The sequence below is a fragment of the Halichoerus grypus genome, chromosome 3 (assembly GCF_964656455.1).
Source record: "Halichoerus grypus chromosome 3, mHalGry1.hap1.1, whole genome shotgun sequence".
In the NCBI taxonomy this organism is placed as follows: Eukaryota; Metazoa; Chordata; class Mammalia; order Carnivora; family Phocidae; genus Halichoerus; species Halichoerus grypus.
The window spans coordinates 66,809,893-66,829,830 of record NC_135714.1 but is presented as its reverse complement, the minus strand read 5'-3'; the positions used below and the strand labels follow the sequence as shown (position 1 = coordinate 66,829,830).

Genomic DNA, 19,938 nt, shown 5'->3' with positions numbered 1-19,938 from the left:
AATGAATGGGTCAACCAGGAAATTAAAGAAGAATTAAAAAAATTCATGGAAACAAATGAAAATGAAAACACAACTGTTCAAAATCTTTGGGGTGCAGCAAAGGCAGTCCTAAGAGGAAAGTATATAGCAATACAAGCCTTTCTCAAGAAACAAGAAAGGTCTCAAGTACACAACCTAACCCTACACCTAAAGGAGCTGGAGAAAGAACAGCAAATAAAGCCTAAACCCAGCAGGAGAAGAGAAATAATAAAGATCAGAGCAGAAATCAATGAAATAGAAACCAAAAGAACAGTAGAACAGATCAACGAAACTAGGAGCTGGTTCTTTGAAAGAATTAATAAGACTGATAAACCCCTGGCCAGATTTATCAAAAAGAAAAGAGAAGCGACCCAAATCAACAAAATCATGAATGAAAGAGAAGAGATTACAACCAATACCAAAGAAATACAAACAATTATAAGAACATATTATGAGCAAGTCTATGCCAGCAAATTAGATAATCTGGAAGAAATGGATGCATTCCTAGAGATGTATAAACTACCAAAACTGAACCAGGAAGAAATAGAAAACCTGAACAGACCTATAACCACTAAGGAAATTAAAGCAGTAATCAAAAATATCTCAAAAAATAAGAGCCCAGGGCCAGATGGCTTCCCAGGGGAATTCTACCAAACATTTAAAGAAGAATTAATACCAGAGTGCCTGGGTGGCTCAGTCGTCTGAGGCGTCTGCCTTCCGCTTGGGTCATGATCCCAGGGTCCTGGGATCAAGCCCTGCATCGGGTTCCCTCCTCAGCGGGAAGCCTGCTTCCCCTCTCACACTCCCCTTGCTTGTGTTACCTCTCTCGCTGTCTCTGTCTCTGTCAAATAAATAAATTAAATATTTTTAAAAAAAAGAATTAATACCTATTCTTCTGAAACTGTTCCAAAAAAATAGAAATGGAAGGAAAACTTCCAAACTCATTTTATGAGGCCAGCATTACCTTGATCCCAAAATCAGACAAAGACCCCATCAAAAAGGAGAATTACAGACCAATATCCCTGATGAACATGGATGCAAAAATTCTCACCAAAATACTAGCCAATACGATCCAACAGTACATTGAAAGGATTATTCACCACGACCAAGTGGGATTTATTCCTGGGCTGCAAGTTTGGTTCAACATCCGCAAATCAATCAGTGTGATACAATACATTAATAAAAGAAAGAACAAGAACCATATGATCCTCTCAATAGATGCAGAAAAAGCATTTGACAAAGTACAGCATCCTTTCTTTTTTTTAAAAAAAGATTTTATTTATTTATTTGAGAGCGAGCGAGAGAGAAACAGCGTGAGAGGGGAGAGGGTCAGAGGGAGAAGCAGGCTCCCCGCTGAGCAAGGAGCCCGATGTGGGACTCGATCCCAGGACTCCGGGATCATGACCTGAGCCAAAGGCAGTCGCTTAACCAACTGAGCCACCCAGGCGCCCCAGTACAGCATCCTTTCTTGATCAAAACTCTTCACAGTGTAGGGATAGATGGTACATACCTCAATATCATAAAAGCCATCTATGAAAAACCCACAGCGAATATCATTCTCAATGGGGAAAAACTGAGAGCTTTCCCCCTAAGGTCGGGAACACGGCAGGGATGTCCACTATCACCACTGCTATTCAACATAGTACTAGAAGTCCTAGCCACAGCAATCAGACAACAAAAAGAAATAAAAAGTACCCGAATCGGCAAAGAAGAAGTCAAACTCTCACTCTTTGCAGATGATATGATACTTTATGTGGAAAACCCAAAAGACCCCAAAAGGAAACCCAAAACTGCTAGAACTCATACAGGAATTCAGTAAAGTGGCAGGATATAAAATCAATGCACAGAAATCAGTTGCATTTCTATACACCAACAAAGAAGAAAGAGAAATTAAGGAGTTGATCCCATTTACAATTGCATCCAAAACCATAAGATACCTAGGAATAAATCTAACCAAAGAGGCAAAGAATCTGTACTCAGAAAACTATGAAATACTCATGAAAGAAATTGAGGAAGACACAAAGAAATGGAAAAACGTTCCATGCTCATGGATTGGAAGAACAAATATTGTGAAGATGTCAATGCTACCTAGAGCAATCTACACATTTAAAGCAATCCCTATCAAAATACCATCCACTTTTTTCAAAGAAATGGAACAAATAATCCTAAAATTTGTATGGAACCAGAAAAGACCCCGCATAGCCAGAGGAATGTTGAAAAAGAAGAGCAAAGCTGGTAGCATCACAATTCCAGACTCCAAGCTCTATTACAGAGCTGTAATCACCAAGACAGTATGGTACTGGCACAAAAACAGACATATAGATCAATGGAACAGAATAGAGAGCCCAGAAATGGACCCTCAACTCTATGGTCAACTAATCTTCAACAAAGCAGGAAAGAATGTCCAATGGAAAAAAGACAGTCTCTTCAACAAATGGTGTTGGGAAAATTGGACAGCCACATGCAGAAGAATGAAACTGGACCATTTCCTTATACCACACACAAAAATAGACTCAAAATGGTTGAAAGACCTAAATGTGAGACAGGAGTCCATCAAAATCCTAGAGGAGAACATAGGAAGTAACCTCTTCGACCTGAGTTGCAGCAATTTCTTCCTAGAAACATCGCCAAAGGCAAGGGAAGCAAGGGCAAAAATGAACTATTGGGACTTCATCAAGATAAGCTTTTGGACAGCAAAGGAAACAGTCAACAAAACCAAAAGACAACTGACAGAATGGGAGAAGATATTTGCAAATGACATATCAGATAAAGGGCTAGTATCCAAAATCTATAAAGAACTTATCAAACTCAACACCCAAAGAACAAATAATCCAATCAAGAAATGGGCAGAAGACATGAGCAGACATTTTTCCAAAGAAGACATCCAAAAGGCCAACAGACACATGAAAAAGTGCTCAAGAACCCTCGGCATCAGGGAAATCCAAATCAAAACCTCAATAAGATACCACCTCAGACCAGTCAGAATGGCTAAAATTAACAAGTCAGGAAACGACAGATGTTGGCGGGGATGTGGAGAAAGGGGAACCCTCCTACACTGTTGGTGGGAATGCAAGCTGGTGCAGCCACTCTGGAAAACAGTATGAAGTTTCCTCAAAAAGTTGAAAATGGAGCTACCTTACGACCCAGCAATTTCACTACTGGGTATTTACCCCAAAGATACAAATGTAGTGACCCAAAGGGGTACATGCACCCCAATGTTTATAGCAGCAATGTCCACAATAGCCAAACTATGGACAGAGCCAAGATGTCCATCAACAGATGAATGGATAAAGAAGATGTGGTGTATATATATACAATGGAATATTATGCAGCCATCAAAAAAAAAAAGAAAGAAATCTTGCCATTTGCAACGAAGTGGATTGAACTAGAGGGTATTATGCTAAGCAAAATAAGTCAATCAAAGAAAGACATGTATCATATGATCTCACTGGTATGATAATCTCAGGAAACAAACTGAGGATTGCTGGGGGGTGGGAGGGATAGGGTGGTTGGGTGATAGACATTGGGGAGGGTATTTGCCATGGTGAGTGCTGTGAATTGTGTAAGACTGATGAATCACAGACCTGTACCTCTGAAACAAATAATACATTATATGTTTAAAAAAAAAAAAAAAGAAGATAGCAGGAGGGGAAGAATGAAGGGGGGGAAATTGGAGGGGGAGGCGAACCATGAGAGACTATGGACTCTGAGAAACAAACTGAGGGTTCTAGAGGGGAAGGGGGTGGGGGGATGGGTTAGCCTGGTGATGGGTGTTAAAGAGGGCACGTACTGCATGGAGCAGTGGGTGTTATACGCAAACAATGAATCATGGAACACTACATTAAAAACTAATGATGTATGGTGATTAACATAATAAAATTTAAAAAAAAGAAATGGTGAATCATGTTTTATGCATACTATTTGATAATATTCTGTAATTTACGTGTAGCTGAAGTAAAATCTAGAGCTAAATGGCTTCTGATCCAAGCAGTATCTTTAAAACATGATTTCTTGAGAGTCCTGGGATATCCACTGTATCGTTATTATTTGCCTCCTTATCATATATGTCATGGGAAGCTGGTGCAGTAAAACCACCTCGGCAGTCGAATACAGCTCTATGTCTGTTTAAGTGCAAAGACTGAAACAGGTTTTTCCCAATTGATTGTCTCAATCTCAAGGAAAATTATCTTTTTTTTTTTTTTTTTTTAAGATTTTTTAATTTATTTATTTGAGAGAGAGTGAGAGACAGAGAGCATGAGAGGGAGGAGGGTCAGAGGGAGAAGCAGACTCCCCGCTGAGCAGGGAGCCCGATGCGGGACTCGATCCAGGGACTCCAGGATCATGACCTGAGCTGAAGGCAGTCGCTTAACCAACTGAGCCACCCAGGCGCCCCCGAAAATTATCTTTTTTATAAAAGCTGTCATTACCTTTGACTTCTGAGTCAAGAACGACTTTTAAACACCATTTGCCAACAACTGCCAAAGCTCTAGTCATATCACTTTCCCTAACAATTTCCCCAAAAATGATACCACAGTGCTTTCTTGGTCTAGAATTCAGGCTGGGATCCAACTTACTTCTCCATCCTTATTTCTTTATTCTTCATTCACCTTGCAGCTCATCCAAACTACTTCTCTTTGTTTATGCTTTGAATTTCTCATTTCCGTGCCTTTGATCATGCTTCACCCTCTGCCAGGAAAGGGCTCTTCCCTGCCCCCTCATTGTCACCTCTCTGACACTCATTCTTCAAGAGCCAACTCAGATCTCAGTTTCTGCCATGAAACCCTTCCCCGTGTAACCATGTCTTACCCGGTGGTCAGTTATAAGTAGTGTCTCCTTTCTCTAAAATTATATGGTAATTATCCATATTTTCAAATGACATAGGACGTCATTTCTTGAGAAGAGTTCATCCCATACACCCCTTTCATGGCCCCACACGCTGACTGGAAAGTGATAACAGAGTCTGCTCCTCCTTCCTCAGCTGTCATTTCTAATTCTTGCACCCATGACTCCTGACCACTCTTCATTGTTCTTCTTTTATCTCCTTGCACCCTGTTTCCAGCTTTTTTTTTAAGATTATTTATTTATTTATTTGTCAGAGAGACAGCGAGAGAGGGAACACAAGCAGGGGGAGTGGGAGAGGGAGAAGCAGGCTTCCCGCTGAGCAGGGAACCCGATGTGGGATGTGGGGCTCGATCCCAGGACCCTGGGATCATGACCTGAGCTGAAGGCGGATGCCCAACAACTGAGCCACCCAGGCGGCCCTGTTTCCAGCTTCTTATACAGTTACTGGCCTTCTACCATAAACATCAGAGTAATAGAGCCAGAACTCTCTCTTCTTTCCATGAAGCACACTGAAACAACACAGGCTGTGGCTATGACATGTACATCGTAGACTATATTTATTTGCTACTGGTATTCAGAAGTCAGTTATTAGTTGCACTTAGTCTTTTAGTCCTTTCTCTCTTTTCTAAAAGGAATTTAAAATAATAGGTACTTTTTTTTTTTTTTAAAGATTTTATTTCTTTATTTGACAGATAGAGACACAGTGAGAGAGGGAACACAAGCAGGGGCAAAGGGAGAGGGAGAAGCAGGCTTCCCACTGAGCAGGGAGCCCAATGCGGGTCTCGATCCCAGGACCCTGGGATCATAACCTGAGCCGAAGGCAGACGCTTAACGACTGAGCCACCCAGGCGCCCCAATAATAGGTACTTTTAAATGCAGAGACATTGTGGGATATCACTGAAGCTTCTAAAATGCTAGTGTTTGGATAGTGTTTTACATAAATACGTATGATTTGATAAGTATATTTCCATCTTCAGAAGAAAATTTATGACTTAAAATTTTTTTTTAAAGTCGTCAATAAAAATGTATGTTCTAATGAAATAAAATAATTGTAACATCTACAGCAGGTGTCTAAACCTAGCATCCATGGATTCACAGGCAGTATAGAAATGCACTTCAGGAAGTCCATGAACTTATAAGCAATGTGTTGTGTTTATGTTATGTTTTTTTCTTCCTTAGCTTTAATCAGATTTTCGCAGGGCTCTGTGATCCACAAAAAGGTTGAGAGAGTGCCTAATAGTTAATGAAATCAAGAATCAAAATTCTAAGAACATTTCATATACTTATTCATGAAAGTAATATATTTTTTAATAAAGAATGTTTACATGCATCTACTAAAATTAAAACAGTAGGCACTTTGTCACTGTAAGATCGAAGGTTCATATTTCTAACAGATCTTTTTTCCTAGGGAACATATGAAACACAGGGAGAAAGAAAAACATGAAGTGATTAAGAACTTGAAGAATATCAGCAGTGGCAACTTGTGTCCCGTTTTAAAGCGGACCATCCCTTTTGGCGTTGCTTATCACCATAGTGGTTTAACGAGTGATGAAAGGAAGCTCTTGGAGGAAGCCTATTCCACAGGAGTTCTGTGCCTTTTTACCTGCACATCCACCCTAGCAGCAGGTGTTAATCTACCAGCTCGAAGGTAAGATAGAAGTAGCTTTTGGCCAGGCTCAAAACTTTTTAATTCTTAGCTTGCCAGGAGTTTTGTTGTTTTATTCTTTCTCAGTAGTGGATGAGAATTTATCAGATGTTTTTTCATTTGCTGAATTGATTGGTTTGTTTCCTTCATTCTATTTATTTATTTTTTTAAGATTTATTTATTTGATAGAGGGGGGAGGAGCAGAGGAAGAGGGAGGGTGAGTCTCAAGCAGACTCCTCACTCAACAATGAGTCCAATGCGGGACTCCGTCTCATGATCCTGAGATCACGACCTGAGCCAAAACCAAGAGTCAGCTGCCTAACCAGCTGCGCCACCCAAGTGCCCCTCATTTGTTTCCTTTAATATTTTAATGAAAAATAACTTTAGGGTGCCTTGGTGGCTCAGTCGTTAAGTGTCTGCCTTTGGCTCAGTTCATGATCTCAGGGTCCTGGGATCAAGCCCCTCATCAGGCTCCTCGCTCAGCGGGAAGCCTGCTTCTCCCTCTCCCACTCGCCCTTGCTTCTGTTCCCTCTCTCGCTGTCTCTCTCTCTGTCAAATAAATAAATAAAATCTTTAAAAAAAAAAAAAAGAAAGAAAAACAACTTGAGTAGATTTCATGGTATTAGAATTCTTTCTTTGGTACTCTTTCTCTCTCTGGTTTTGATGTTAGGGTTTATTTTTCTAGTTGTAAACAGTTGGCAAGCTTTCTGCCAATTTTTATGATCTGAAAGAATTTACTTAACATAGGTATTGAAAACTTAGAGAACTCATTCATAAAGACTTCTGAGTCTAGTATCTTTTCAGAGTAGATCTTTGCTTATCTTTTCAGTTATTACCAAAGCTATGGACCTATATAATTGATGTCTGCTCTTGATAATTTTTATTTAAAAATTTGACTTTAAAATTTATGACTTTTTTTTCAAATACATGGGTGATTTTTAAAAATCGTCCTCCACATTAAAAAACATATGTATTTTCTGTTGGGTATGTAGTTTTCTACATCTCCATGAGATCACAGTTATTAATCGTGTTATCAGCTCCCTTGATTTTCTACTTGTGATTCTTCAATTCTGTCAATTTCAGAGAGTTGTGTTAGTCTCCCACTGTTATTATGGAGTTGTCTTTCTCCTTTTTGCATTTCTAGAAGTTCTTGCTTTGTATTTCAAAACTCTTTAGGTATACAAAGTTTCATTTCAAATATCTTACTGCCGAATCATACCTTTTATCAGTATAACAGGTCCTTGTTTTTCTCACTGAGTGATTTCACTTTGAACGCTAGGATTACATTTTCTTTGCCAAGTATACCTTTTCCCATTCTTTTATTTTCAACCTCTGTCATGGATTAAATTTTCCATTTTTCAGACAAAGTTATGTATCTTATTTCCCTTATCCCAGTCGTTACTCTTAATTGTAACAGTTATAATCAAACATGCTTTTCTGCCATTTTAGAATTAATCAGTGACTGTTTGCCCTCCTGAACATAACAAGAGTCGTAGTGCTTGTGGTTTCTCCTACGGCCTTGTGTATGCTGCAGCTACCTAGAATTTTAGTGCCAGACTTTTAATTTTCTTTCATCTTATAGTCCATAATTATTTAAACCTTCCTGTAAATTATACTTGTTTTCTTTGTTTACCACTGCCTCTTGTATCCCACGTCTTCCTTCTATGATCTACTTTTTTATTTTGCTACCCTTGAGTAATTATTTTTATATTTTTTAAGATTTTATTTATTTATTTGATAGAGTGAGCATGAGCGGGGGCAGGGGCAGAGGGAGAGGAACAAGCAGACTCCGCGCTGAGTGCAGAGCCCAACGTGAGGCTCAGTCCCAGGACCCTGAGATCATGACCTGAACCAAAGTCAGACACTTAACTGATTGAGCCACCCAGGTGCCCCCCAATTAGAATTTTTGAAAGTTCTTTCTGTTCCCTGTTTCTGTCAGACATTTATTCTGTATATTCTTGCTTTTCTTTTATGCCCTTAGTTTTCCTCAAGTGTAATTTTGGCTGTCTGTTGAGGTTTATAACAGAGTTGGTTGATTGGCAGATAAATGACATAGGTTTCCTCTCACTTTTGAACAGGAAAGCTGGCTACAGCTTTCTATCTACATAAGCAGGATTGAAATTACCATAATTTGAAATTTCCAAAAACAGTTGAAACCTGCAATGTTATATAGCTGACAGTAATATAAATTAATAAATAAATATGCATATGTTGGTGATGCATGGTCAGATTTTTCATTTATGCGGTATAGAATCAGTCTTGGAGACTGTTGCTCTAGTAACAATCAAGCTCTGTAGGTAGGCCAACACGTCCAAAGCGTGGTCCTGGTAATTACTAGTTTTGTGTGTTGAGGTGAGCCACTTAGTTTGTCTGTGCTTCAGTTAGCCCTTTTGTAAAAAATAGGTAAAATAGTAAAGAACATTATTACCAAGAATTTTGTAAGAATTACTGATAATGTACGTAAAGAATCTAGGACATCACCAGTTCTTGTTAAATAGCAGTTACTTATTATTTTGAGTTAACATGTCATTAAATTTAATATCACATATATAATGGAATTAAGAATTTAAAAAATAGGGGCGCCTGGGTGGCTCAGTCGTTAAGCGTCTGCCTTCAGCTCAGGTCATGATCCCAGGGTCCTGGGATCGAGCCCCTCATCGGGCTCCCTGCTCAGCGGGGAGCCTGCTTCTCCCTCTCCACCTCCCCCATGCTTGTGTTCCCTCTCTCATTATCTCTATCAAATAAATAAAATCTTCAAAAAAAAAAAAAGAATTTAAAAAATCGATATTATTATAGATGTAGTATCACTTTTAATTAACATTATCAATTCCATAGAGTTATTTTAAGAGCTCCCTATGTTGCTAAGGAATTTTTAAAGAGGAATCAATATAAGCAGATGATTGGCAGAGCTGGCCGTGCTGGAATAGATTCTACTGGGGAGAGTATCCTTATATTGCAAGAAAAAGACAAGCAACAGGTAATCATCTGGTTGTTGGTTTGTTGTTTTATCTTTTTTTGGTCTTTGGTCTAGCCCTTTTATGATATCATCTTTTAAAAATTAATTGTTAATGTTTCTTTCAATATTTTTTCTCCTCTACTATTAGGAATTAGAAAGAATAGTTTGAATATTTCTGTAGTTCAGACAAGCAATGAAAAGTATTTTCCTTATTTATCTTTCTTCCATTTTCATGAGAACACCTGCTAAATTCTTATTTGTCTTTATGTCCTTAACACCCCCTGCTTCCACAAGGTCTATACAGAATATAAAATTTTATATGGAACACTTAATTTTTTTATAACAACACAAAACATAATATTGCTTTAACTTTTGTAGGTATTGGAGTTAATAAGCAGACCACTGGAAAATTGTTATAGCCATCTTGTTCAAGAATTCACCAAGGGAATCCAAACTTTGTTTCTCTCTTTGATTGGTTTGAAGGTATTTTTCATTATTTTTAAATCTTGTTACCATTACCTGAGATAATAGAGATTTAAAAGTTATGAGAACTGTAAGTATGAAAAAAAATGCTAACTTCTAATCTAATGTGGAAAAGAATAATCTGACATGATAAATCTGAATATAGATTTCTATGTCTATTTTAATGCTTTGAGTTGTATGAAATATGAAAAATCAACAAATCATAACTGGGTATTATTACAAGTGAGAGACTTTTTGGATACTCTGGAGGATATAAGAAGCTATAAGGGCATAGGTCCTGATGTGGGATAATCCATCTTCTCTGCCCGTGTTAAGAATAAGGTTCACCTGTGGTACTGTGATCATTCTAGGATGTTATAAACATTTGTGAGATCAGAATAGCCTTTATCAGGCAGAAAATTAAAAAAGAAAAAAGCACAGCAGGAAAACACTCTTTTTCTTAGAAATTAGCTCTCTCTTTTAGGATTACTCTTAAGTTAAACTTCTTTTTATGGTTATTCTTTTTTTTTTTTTTAAGATTTATTTATTTATTTTAGAGAGAGAGAGAATGCAAGCTGGGGAAGGGGCAGAGGGAGAGAGACTCTCAAGCAGACTCCCCACTGAGCCTGGAGCCCAACGTGGGGCTCGGCTCAGGGCTTGGCTCAGGGCTCGATCCCATGACCTTGAGATCATGATCTAAGCTGAAATCAAGAGTCAGACACTTACCAACTGAGCCACCCAGGCACCTCTATGGTTATTCTTAAGGAAATTTTAATTTTGTGTCCAAGGTCACTTGGCCATAAAGTGGCAAAGCCAGGGTTTGAATTTGTTGTTCCACTACAAAACCAGTGCTCTTAACCTATCATGCACTACCTTCATTAACCTAACCAGTTTACATGAAAATACAAAAGGTAATTAATAAATAAAAAATACCATAAAATAAGTTGTAGATAAGTAGAGGGAAAGAATAAGTCATTTCAGGTACTTAACATAGAATTAATGATGAGAAAGCTGAAGAAAGTCAACAGACTAGATTCTATAGCTCTAGAGGAGGGCTGCAGATCATGAAGAGTTGAAAGTTGGGTGGGAAAAGTTAGGCCAGACTGTGTGCTGTAAATTGGGGAAAATGGGAGAGCATGCTAAAGTAGTAGACTATAGAGTTGCGACACTGTCACTTATCAGTGGAGAATTAATGATGTGTGGTGGTTGAGAGTAAAGGCTCTGATATCACGCATACCTGTGTCCCAGTCCCAACTCTGTCTCTTAATACTCTGCGTAAGTTATTAGCTCTCTCTTAAATCTCACTCACTTGCCTTATCTGTAAAATGGAGGTAATAGTATGCAGAAGTATTGCAAGACTGTTTAGAAGCAATTGTAGTAATCCATGTATAATGTAATAAAGACCTGCAATAGGAGGGTTACCAAGGAATTAGTAAAGGAGGGAGAGCTCATGCGGATCATCAAGTCCTCTTTTACATTTATATATTAGATAAGGTAACAGACTCAGAGAATTGGTGAGTAGTCTAAGATCATTCAGTGAGTTATGGTTTAGATGGGACTATAATTTAGGTTCCATCATTCAGTGAGTTATGGTTTAGATGGGACTATAATTTAGGTTCCTGCCTTGCTGGCCCGTACTCTTTCCAGTGTACCATTGTATGTGTGGACTATTCCTCAACTGCGCATGAAATATTTCACCAACATAGACCATAGACCATATTCTGAGACCATAGACAAGTCTCAATACATTTAAAAGGATTGAACTCAAATATGGTATGGTGTCTAATGGAAACAATTATAGTATACCAGCAGTAATAGAAGGATATCAGGGAATTATCCAAATATTTGGAAATTAAATAGCGTACTTTGACCAAAGGTCAAAGTAGAAATTACAAAGGATATTAGAAATATTTTGAGTAGAATGAAAATGAAAACAGAGGTATCAGAATTACTGGCATGAAGCCAAAGAAGTGCTTAAAAGGACATTTATAGCTTTAAATACTTATTAGAATACAAGAAAGATCCAGATTCACTAGTCTAACTTTTACTTTAGGAACCAGGGTGAGGGGGACTCAAAGTAGAAAGAAGGAAGTAATACAAATAAAAACAGAAATGAAAAAAACGTAGACAAGAGAAAAATATAATGAAACTGCAAGCTAGTTCTTTGAAAAGATCAGTAAGATTATTGACTGATTTGATCAGAGGGAAAAGAGAAAATACATCAATTACCATACCATCAGGAATGAAAGGAGGGTCATCACTAAAGATCCTAGAGATATTAAAGGGATAGTAAGGAATAATCCTTGAATAACTGTATCCTTGAATGCTGAAAAATTCAACTACTTAGATGAAATGGGGAAAATTCTTGAAAGACATAATTTCCAAAATTGACTGAAGAAGAAGTAGAAAGTCTAGTCCTAGATCTATTAAAGAAATTGAATTTATGGGGCGCCTGGGTGGCTCAGTCAGTTGAGTGTCTGCCTTTAGCTCAGGTCATGATCCCAGGATCGAGCTGCATCGGGCTCTCTGCTCAGTGCTGTCTTTCTCTCTCTCAAATAAATAAATAAATAAATCTTTAAAAAAAAGAAAGAGATTGAATTTATAAGTTAAAACTTCCCACAAAGAAAACTCCAGGCCCACCGACTTCACTGGTGAACTCTGTCAAACATTTAAGGAAGAAATAATACCAATCATACACATATTCTTCCAGAAAGTAGAGGAAGAGGGAATACTGCTCATCTCATGAGACCAGCACTATTCTGATACCAAATCAGACAAAGATATTACAAGAAGAGAAAACTACAGGCCAGTATCTGTGGTAAAAATAGATATAAAAGTCCTTATCAAAGTATTAGTAATCCAGCAACACAATCAGAGTTTATGCCAGTAATGCAAAGTTAATTTAACATTCAAAATTCAATGTTACTATTTATTTGATAGAATTCAACAGCCATTCATGATAAAAACTCAGCAAACTAGGAGTAGAAGAGAATGTCTTCAACCTGATAAAGGGTGTTTATTTTAAAAAAAAAAAAGCACTACAGGTAACATCACACTTAATGGTGAAAGACTACATGTTTTTCCGTCTAAGATCAGGAAAAGAAAGGAGGTCTGCTCTCACCCTACTTTTCAGCATACATCGGAAATCATAGCCAGTACAAGACAGGAAGAAAAATGAGGGCATATAGATTAGAAAGGAAGAAGTAAACCGTCTTATTTGCTGATATTAGGTTCAAGAAAAATCCAAAGGAATGTAGAAAAAAACTAGAGTGTAATCAGCAATGTCATAGGATACAGGGTCAATGTACAAAACTCAGTTGTATCTGTATACTCACTACAAATAATATACTCACTACAGATAATTGGAAAAACAACTCCACAGTAGCATCAAAAAATATGCAATACTTAGGGATAAATTTAACTAATATGTGTCAGATCTATACACTGAAAACTGTAAAACTGTTGAGAAAAATTAAAGGAGACTTAATAGATGGAGAGAGGTACCATGTTCAAGAATTAGAACACTCAGTTCTGGCCAAATGTTACTTACCAAATTGGTCTATGAATTTAATGCAATCCCAGTCAAAATCTCAACAGGCTTGTTTGTGGAAATTGAAGGCTGATAGAATTTATTTGGAAATGCAAAGGAGTAGAATAGCCAAAATTAATTTTGTGAAAATATAACAAAGAGTGTTCATCCTACTTCAAGACTTAGTGTAAAGCTACAGTAATCAAGACAGTGTGGGGATATTGGCACAAGGATCATATAAACCAACAGATCAGTAAGTCCAGAATTAGGCCCACACATATATGATCAATTTAAAAAAATAATAATAATCTCTACACTCAACATGGGGCTCGAACTCAGGACCCCGAGATCATGCTCCACCAGCTGAGCCAGCCAGGTATCCCTATATATGATCAATTTTTAACAAAAGATGTCAAGATATTTAAATGGACAAAAGATAGTTTTTTTCAATAAATGGTGCTGGAATAACTAGATAGCTATATAGAACAACAAAAAATTAACCTGTGCTCTTACCTCACTCTAATTTTGTCCAAAATAATTAATTCAAAATGGACCATAGACCTAAACTTAAAAGCTAAAATATAACTTCTAGAAGAACATATGGGGAAAATTTTTTGTTACCTTGGGTAAAGATTTCTTATGTGGCAAACAGAAAACATAAACCATGAAGAGGAAAATCAATCAAATAGACTTCATCATAATTTTAAAAATTATCTTCAAAAGACATTGCTAAAAAAGTGAGAAGGCATGAAGGAAATATTCCTAATACATACATCTGACAAACATGTAGATGAGTTAGGACTCAGCAAAAGGTAGTGGAATTGGGAGGGAGTTGGGACTTCACTTAAGACGGGAGCACTCAGGTAACAGGGAGACTGGGAGAACTGACTTGGGCACAGGGGTGTGGTTTTATGGGCCTGGCAGTGCAAGATCTACGGAGCACAACAGTTGCGTTTAGATTCTGTTTTAACCGTTGAAGTACAGCAGCGAGAAGTCCAGGCAGCAGCTGGTGCAGGAGATTAGCAGGTAGGCAGCTGTTGTTCCAAGCTGCCCGTAGGAGGCAGAACTCAAGAAACTGGACCCAGCCGTGAGAAGGCCACGCCATCAGGGTTCCTCTCTCACCTTGGGATAAGGGCTTATAACGGGTCTCTAGCTGTGGAAGAAGGCTGGAACTCTAGACACAGTGGAGAGCAGGAAGACCTTTAGAGTTGGAATTGAAGCTCCAGTCAAGTCCTCTGGACAGGAACAAGCAGGTGGAAGAGAGGGGAGAAGCAAGAAGGGCAGGGTCTGTGACTTGGGCAGTGAGGTCGGGGGCAGGAGGATACAGATGAGCACCCCCGGAGAGACTAAGTCCCTGCTTTGGTGGAAGAGAAGGAAACTCCAGGAATTAATGAGAGGACATAACAGTGTTTGGGCCATAAGATTCAGGGAGCCTCCAGTTATCATGTATTTATCACAGCCATATTTCCGACACCCTGTTAGACACTTTATGTGTTTTATCTCTGATCCTTGCATACCTTTGAATTAAGTAATGTAACTCCCCTTTTACAGAAAAAGAATCTGAGGCAAAGAGAGGCAGGTTCTGTAGGCTGCTTGCAATCTTATCCCCATACCTGCACACTGGGGTCCAGCAATGCTCCTGCAGTCTCCTGTCTGGGTCAGTGTGATTGTCCCCTAACTGGTCTGACTGCCTTGCAGCCATTCTGCCATGCCTTCCCACATCCCCTCCAAATAATTGTTCACACAGATTGATCTTGTCAAAATGTAAACTCAGAATGTGCTACCTGCTTAAAATTTGTCAGTGGTGTTTCCCATTGCTTTTAGGATTTAGGAAGCCCAAATTCCTTGTCATGGTCTACCATGGTAGATTTGGCCTCTGCCTATCTCCATCCTCCTCTCTCACCAGCCTCCTTGCACTCTGCACTCCAGGAGAGCCGAGAGCCTTCTCAGTTCTCAAATATGTGATGCTCCCTCCCATCCCAGTGCTCACTAAGCCTGGGACTAGCCCATCTTCCCCACCGCATCTCTACTCACCTTCACCCACTCACCCTTGAGGCTTCACTTAACCATCACTCCTCAGGGAAGCCTCCCTGTGCCTCTGAGTCCAGTCAGTTTATTGTATGCTTTATAGAACCACATTGCTTTAGTAGAACCTATCAGTTTGTAATTATATTCTGGTTAGTGCAGTGATTCCCCACAGGAATGTAAGCCCTGTGCAAGCAGAGTCCACATTTATTTTTATTTGTCCCTGAATCCCAGTGCCTAACACAATGCCTGGCATGTGGTTGGTGCTCTCTAAATACTTGAATGAACGAATGAATTGATTAGAGTCGGGCATGGGTGAACCTGAAGGTTGGGGCAGCAGTGGAGAATCCAACTTTGAGAAGCTGTGGAGGCCAGAGGCAGAGCCTGGACCAGTGGGTCTAAATCACTGTGTCTGTAAATTTTTCACAGAGGGATAGAAAGATAACATGATGGTAGCTAGAAGGATCAAGTAAAGGATTTTTTTTTATATCCCCAATGTTAACTGTAATCAACCAAGTAGAAAACAATACAGCAACTAAGTTCATTGATAATCTACAAACTGAGTATCAGTCTTGAATATCTTAAAACTTCAGTTTTGGCCTAACTGAATATTACATTAAGAATGAGTTTTGGGGCCTCTGGGTGCCTCAGTCAGTTAAGCGTCCAACTCTGGATCTCGGCTCAGATCATGATCTCAGTCATGAGATCAAGCCCATTATTGGACTCCACACTGAGTGTGGAGCCTGCTTAAGATTCTCTCCCTCTCCCTCTGCTCCACCCCCCGCTCTTGTGCTCTCTCTTAAAAATAATAATAATAAATAAATATTAGAACATTTCCAAAAAAATGAGTTTTATTAAAAGGAGGAATAACAATAGGAAATGTCTATGCCTCATTATATTTTTTGTTAACCCTTATATCGGTTTAGTATCAAATAACCACTTAAGTTTTCCAGTTGAAAATATCATCAGAGGGGCACCTAGGTGGCTCAGTCGTTAAGCGTCTGCCTTTGGCTCAGGTCATGATCCCAGGGTCCTGGGATCGAGCCCCACATCAGGCTCCCTGCTCCGCGGGAAGCCTGCTTCTCCCTCTCCCACTCCCCCTGCTTGTGTTCCCTCTCACTTGCTGTGTCTCTCTCTGTCAAATAAATAAATAAAATCTTAAAAAAAAAAAGAAAATATCGAAATTGTAAGAGAGAGAAATATGCTTATTGATTGACTATATTTTAATATAACATGCTGATTTCATTGAAATAGAATAATACAAAATTCTAATTCAGCATCAACTCTATATCTGAATACCAAATGGAGGGTTAAGTATTACTTATGATTGCCATTATAGGTTTTTGTTTTTTTTTAAGATTTTGTTTATTTGACAGAGAGAGAGATAGTGAGAGCAGGGGGAGTGGGAGAGGGAGAAGCAGGCTTCCCGCTGAGCAGGGAGCCCGACACGGGGGCTCAATGCCCAGGCTCGAATCCAGGACCCTGGGATCATGACCTGAGCCGGATCCTTAACAACTGAACCACCCAGGTGCCCCACCATTATAGGTTTTAAATAGTGACTAAGAGGGGGAGAGAGAAGGCAGCAAAAGAACAGGAATGAGAGAGACAAAAAGAGAAGAAGACTGCTATTTATTTCTAGGTGATATGCGGGAAATACTGCCTGATCCTATTTCAGTGGAGACTTTCAGTTGTGTTTTGTGTGCGCGTGCGTGTGTGTGTGTGTGTGTTTTATTACCATTTTTATTGCTAAGGAATGCTTTCACAGGTGGATGGAAAGGGGTGAAGGGAGGATTTCTGAAGGAGGCTGAGTGGGAATTAGTGATAATTGGAACGTAAACAGAGAGCACAGCTTTGGAGATACTGTGAAAAATTATTCAAAAATCTGAGGAGTTTTTGAGTGAAAAATATGTAGATGTTTTCATAAAAAGTATGAATATGATAACTTCTTTAAATGGTTTCTTGTTAATTTTTAAATGTCCCTATAAAATTATCTTTATATATGTGAGTTTGTCAATTTTATACTAATTTATTTCAATAGCTTTGAGGTATAGAGATAAACGTGCATTCAAAATGATGCCTTAATTAAGGAAAATGCTCCAATGATGTCCTGAATTGTTTCAGATTGCAACAAATCTTGATGACATATATCACTTTATGTGTGGTACATTTTTTGGTGTTCAGCAAAAGATTTTGTTGAAAGAAAAAAGTCTGTGGGAAATAACTGTGGAATCACTTAGATACCTGACAGAAAAAGGACTTCTACAAAAAGACACTATTAATAAGTCTGAAGAAGAGATCCAGTATAGTTTTCATATTACAAAACTGGGACGAGCTACTTTTAAGGGTAAGAGTTTACCTAAGTTACTGAGGAAATGTGCTGGGAAAAAAATGGAAATTAAATCATTCTCTTTCTTTAAACTGGAACTGTAGTTTCATATTAATAACATTAATCTTAAAAGCTATTAGACTACTTTAGCTTTTAAAAGTTGAAAAATGGGGACGCCTGGCTGGCTCAGTCAATAGAGCATGAGACTCATCTCGGGGTCGTGGGTTCAAGTCCCATTTCGCATGTAGAGCCTACTTGAAAAAAAAAATTCTTTTTTAGTAAATAAAAAGTTGAAAAAATGTTGGGTTTTTGGTTTGGTTTTTGTTTTTTTAGAGAGGGAGGGGGAGGGGCAGAAAGAGAGGGAATCTTAAGTAGGCTCCACACCCACCATAAGTCCAACTTGTGGCTTGATCTCACAACCCTGAGATCATGACCTGAGCTGAAATCAAGAGTTGAACACTTAACCAACTGAGCCAGCCAGGCACCCTGAAAAACATTTTTAATTAAAGTAATTTAGGATATTGCAGAAGTATTTGGGAAAAAAGATGGTCATCCCCCTTCACACACGCCTCCCCTAGCAATCATACAAATCTTAATATCCTACCAAGAATAACAATTTGGTGTATGTCTTTTCAGGCATTTTATGTACATTTCATTTCAATGCATAATACATACTTGTATACAAGTTTAAGATTTTTTAAGCTTTTGTTTTTAAATAAACAATCATTTGTACTGTTCCAGAACTTGCTTTTTTTGCTTAATATCTTAAAAATTGTTCCATGGCAGTGAAGTTTTTTCTTAATGGCTAATCATAATTTACTTAATGAAAAATAATACATGTGTGTTGTTTAAAAAAAAAAACCTTAGATCTCAGAATGATGTAAAGGAAAATCCCATTCTCCTGTCCCATTTCCACTCTCCCAGGGGCAACCACTGTTAACAATTTGATGTGTATCCTTCCATATATATTATTATGTATTTAGATAAATATGTATATGTATATTATATATGTATATGTGTATATGCATATTTGCAAGTATATGTGTACAGATTTGTACACATACATTCATACACATTTATATATGTTATTTTATAGTTTATTTTTTAAGATGAAATCACAGTTGTAAGTATTTTTTGGCAGCTTGCTTTTCTCACTTAAAATATTAGGAGCATCTTAACATGTCAGTCCCTTTAATCTACCTCATTTTTCTTTTACTACTATAATCACCCATAGTCTGGATACTGTAATTTAATTAACCATTCCCCTATTGATGGACATTTGCACTGTGTTTTTTTTTTTTTATTTTTCTCAATTATAAACAAAGCTGCAATGGGCATCTCTATTTATGTGTTTTTGGGTGTGTGTGGAAATGTTTCTCTTAGATTTCCAAAAACAGAGTATTTGGGTCAGAAGGTACGTACTTATTAAATGTTGATGTATACTATCAAAATGACCTCCAAAATAGTTGTGCTAAAATACATAAGAAGAGATTTTGGTGGGAGGATGGGTGAAATAGGTAAAGGGGATTAAGAGTATACTCATCATAATGAACACTCAGTAATGTATAGAATTGTTGAATCACTGTATTGTACACCTGAAACTAATATAACAATGTATGTTAACTATAAAGGAGTTAAAAAAAATTTAAGAGATTTTGAAGACTTTTTGCTATGTTTAGGTATAAACAAGACCTTTTTAAAATACCTTTCCCCCCCTTTGGTAATTATGAAAGATGAAATATTTGATCTTTCTTTTAGGAACTATAGATTTGGCTTATTGTGACATTCTCTACAGAGACTTGAAGAAAGGTCTCGAAGGACTTGTGCTCGAAAGCCTTCTTCACCTAATTTACCTAACAACTCCCTATGATATGGCTTCTCAGTGTGTCCCTGACTGGATGATATACTTCAGGCAGGTGAGAATATAAGGTTCTTCAATATAGGATATTTTATTTATTAATGATGATGTAATTTTTGTCAAATGATTATTCACTTTTTTTCTCTACTAAAATATATTTGAAATTGGGCCTTTCATGTTTCGGTTTTTAAAATAGTTATATGGCAATAGCATTTTCAGTTTGTTTAACTTAAATATTACTTTCCTATTAAATATAAACATGTTCATTATCGAAAAA

General features: G+C 37.9%; 1 protein-coding gene across 7 annotated transcripts in view; it reads left to right on the top strand.

Moving 5' to 3' along the window:
* Nucleotides 1–19,938, top strand: part of HELQ (helicase, POLQ like) — a 49,169-nt gene that overhangs the window by 12,270 nt on the left and 16,961 nt on the right. For all 7 annotated transcript variants that reach the window (XM_078068868.1, XM_036121303.2, XM_078068869.1 and 4 more), the window contains 5 exons: nt 6,269–6,508; nt 9,341–9,482; nt 9,840–9,944; nt 17,599–17,821; nt 19,562–19,719. In XM_078068868.1, coding sequence (XP_077924994.1) covers nt 6,269–6,508; nt 9,341–9,482; nt 9,840–9,944; nt 17,599–17,821; nt 19,562–19,719 — 868 coding nt within the window. The remainder of the gene's footprint in view (nt 1–6,268; nt 6,509–9,340; nt 9,483–9,839; nt 9,945–17,598; nt 17,822–19,561; nt 19,720–19,938) is intronic.